Below are 2,579 nucleotides of genomic sequence, written 5' to 3'. Positions count from 1 at the left end.
ATATATATATATATATATATATATGTATGTATGTATGTATGTATGTATGTATGTATGTATGTATGTACACACACACACACACACACATATATATATATATATATATATATATATATATGTATATGTATGTATGTGTGTGTGTGTGTGTGTGTGTGTGTGTGTGTGTGTGTGTGTGTGCATTTATTTTGAAATGTTTACCTAATAAAATTTATTGTTTAATGAGTTATTTTGAACGTCATTAATTGTAGACGACAATGAATGCATGATTGGCAATGGTGGATGCCAACATTTATGTGTGAACGAACCAGGAAGCTTTCATTGTGAATGTCGTCCAGGTTATTCCTTGTTAAATAATGGTAAATTATGCCAAGGTAAGTTAATATATTTGTGTTCCTCATAGATGTTTTGGTAATTCTCCTTTTATCTCATTTTTCGCAGTTTTCGCGGATTCCCATGACTCTCTGTCTCCATCCATTTCCATTGCTATGAATGGGAATTGGGAGCCTGAGTCATAGTGAGCCTTTCATTAGCGGATTACACAACCATGGACGCCACCCCAATGGATTCATTGCAGTTACTCTCATGAGAGAGCTTGGTGATCCTGACTGTTGATCTTCTAGGTTTCCTCAGCTCAGCGTCAATGTAAGAAGCACCGTTAGCTCAGCTGAGCTCTTCCGCTGCCTCTTCACAATCCACTATGCTGCATTTCTATGACTTCGCCGTAACCCCGGCAGAGTGCCTGAAGGTGAGCTATGCCTTGCCAAAGTGTAGCCTGTAACTATTCCATGGAGTTTCGTCACTCCGTGAGATATATTCAAAATACTCGCAATTTTAGGTCACCTTTCTAACCTTTAATAATTGCTGTGTAGTTCTAAATAATTTCTTTGACTTATCTGCTTTTCATAGAATGAATATATATTTTTTTCTCTTTACCCAATTTTAGTCTAAACGTATCCTCTTTGTTGAATAACTTTTCAACACTCTGATGTATTTTTGTTATACACATGCCGACACATGAATACCACCTTCGACATTGCTCTTGCCTTCCCACTTGGTTCACCAATCTGTTTTCCCTTCACATTCACACCGTCTCTCAACTTCTCACATAGACACTCCACACCAACCGTTTAATGATTACACAAACAGATAAAAAAACAATCAAAACTCAATATACAGAATGCATACTAAATAATGAACATCATCTGTGCCTCTAAATTATTGTGCTAATTTTGTTCAAGGGATAATTTACTTTACTAAGAGTTGAAAGGGTTTGTCGATCGCTTGAACGTTTACCCAATGCCTTCACTTCTCTGCAGATGTCAATGAATGCGACAAAAATAAAGCTGGATGCAGCCAACTTTGTCAGAACACCCTGGGGTCGTATGTTTGTGGTTGTCAGCTGGGATACAGTCTACAGCCAGATGGGCTCACTTGCATAGGTAAGTACATGTATTGATTATCAACCACAAAGAAATCTAATCAGTATAGGTAAACAGGTAAAAGTTACAGACACTGTTTTTCTTCTTTGTCCTCATCACAGTATCTTATAAAATAAAAATAAAGAAATATTATTCTCAAGCTGGCGACGAAACTTCAACTTGGTCAATCGACTGCTGGGAACAACAGACAAATTTCTCTTAAATTACAATCAAAGTTTCCTTTTTATAAAAAGGATTTATTCGGAAAAATGGCCCTAGGTACAGTGTGTAAAATATAAAAATAGACGAACCAGCTACAACTAGAATGTCCTTTTGGTTGATCAGAATTGTCATGGGGTTAAACCACGACAGCAGCAATAATTATGAAGCAATTTACCACTTGAATTTCCTGTAAAGTATTGTTACACACTATGGTATATATAATATAACATATAAAATTATACAGAATGATATATATATATATATATATATATATATATCTCACGGTATTGACCAAACTGTTGTATGTTGTTGCACATCGCTGCTCACAATGCGTGCAGGCCAACATTGTCCCTGATTTGAAGGCTATTCTGTCACGGACTTACCCATTCACCATTGGGTAGACTGAAACAATGTAAAATGAAGTGTTTTGGTTAAGAACACAACGCGCTGCTTGGTCCGAAATTCGAAACCATGATCTAGCAATCTTGAGTGCAATACCCTGACAACTTGGCTACGTGCCTTGACAGACAGACAGACAGACAGACACACACACACGTGTTCTTTTATTCTTTTACACGTTTCAGTCATTTGACTTCCACCGTGCTGGAGCACCGCCTTAAAGGGTTTTAGTCAAAGAGATCGACCCTCAAGATTTATTCTTCGTAAGAGTGTATAAACATCTATTTACATATGTATAAAATATATAAAATATATAAATTAATATATATACATGAATGTACAAAAAAAAAATATATTCGCACACAAACACACACACACACACACAAACACACATATGTACGCATATACACATGTAAGAACGCATGTATGTTTAAGCAGCCAGTAGACAGAGTCGTTAGATTGTCGGATAGGTTTACGTTCTGGCAATCTTTATTATCATATATACGCATATATATATATATATATATATATATATATATA

The 2,579-nt window shown here is 35.8% G+C and overlaps 1 protein-coding gene across 1 annotated transcript in view; it reads left to right on the top strand.

The window, feature by feature from the left end:
* Positions 1 to 2,579, top strand: part of LOC106877429 (fibrillin-2) — a 62,196-nt gene that overhangs the window by 39,048 nt on the left and 20,569 nt on the right. Inside the window, exon 15 of the mRNA XM_052968103.1 lies at positions 249 to 371. Coding sequence (XP_052824063.1) covers positions 249 to 371 — 123 coding nt within the window. The remainder of the gene's footprint in view (positions 1 to 248; positions 372 to 2,579) is intronic.

This window comes from Octopus bimaculoides, chromosome 5, assembly GCF_001194135.2.
Source record: "Octopus bimaculoides isolate UCB-OBI-ISO-001 chromosome 5, ASM119413v2, whole genome shotgun sequence".
In the NCBI taxonomy this organism is placed as follows: domain Eukaryota; kingdom Metazoa; phylum Mollusca; class Cephalopoda; order Octopoda; family Octopodidae; genus Octopus; species Octopus bimaculoides.
Note: the sequence above shows the minus strand (reverse complement) of the source record. Positions and strands in the feature narration are given on the sequence as shown.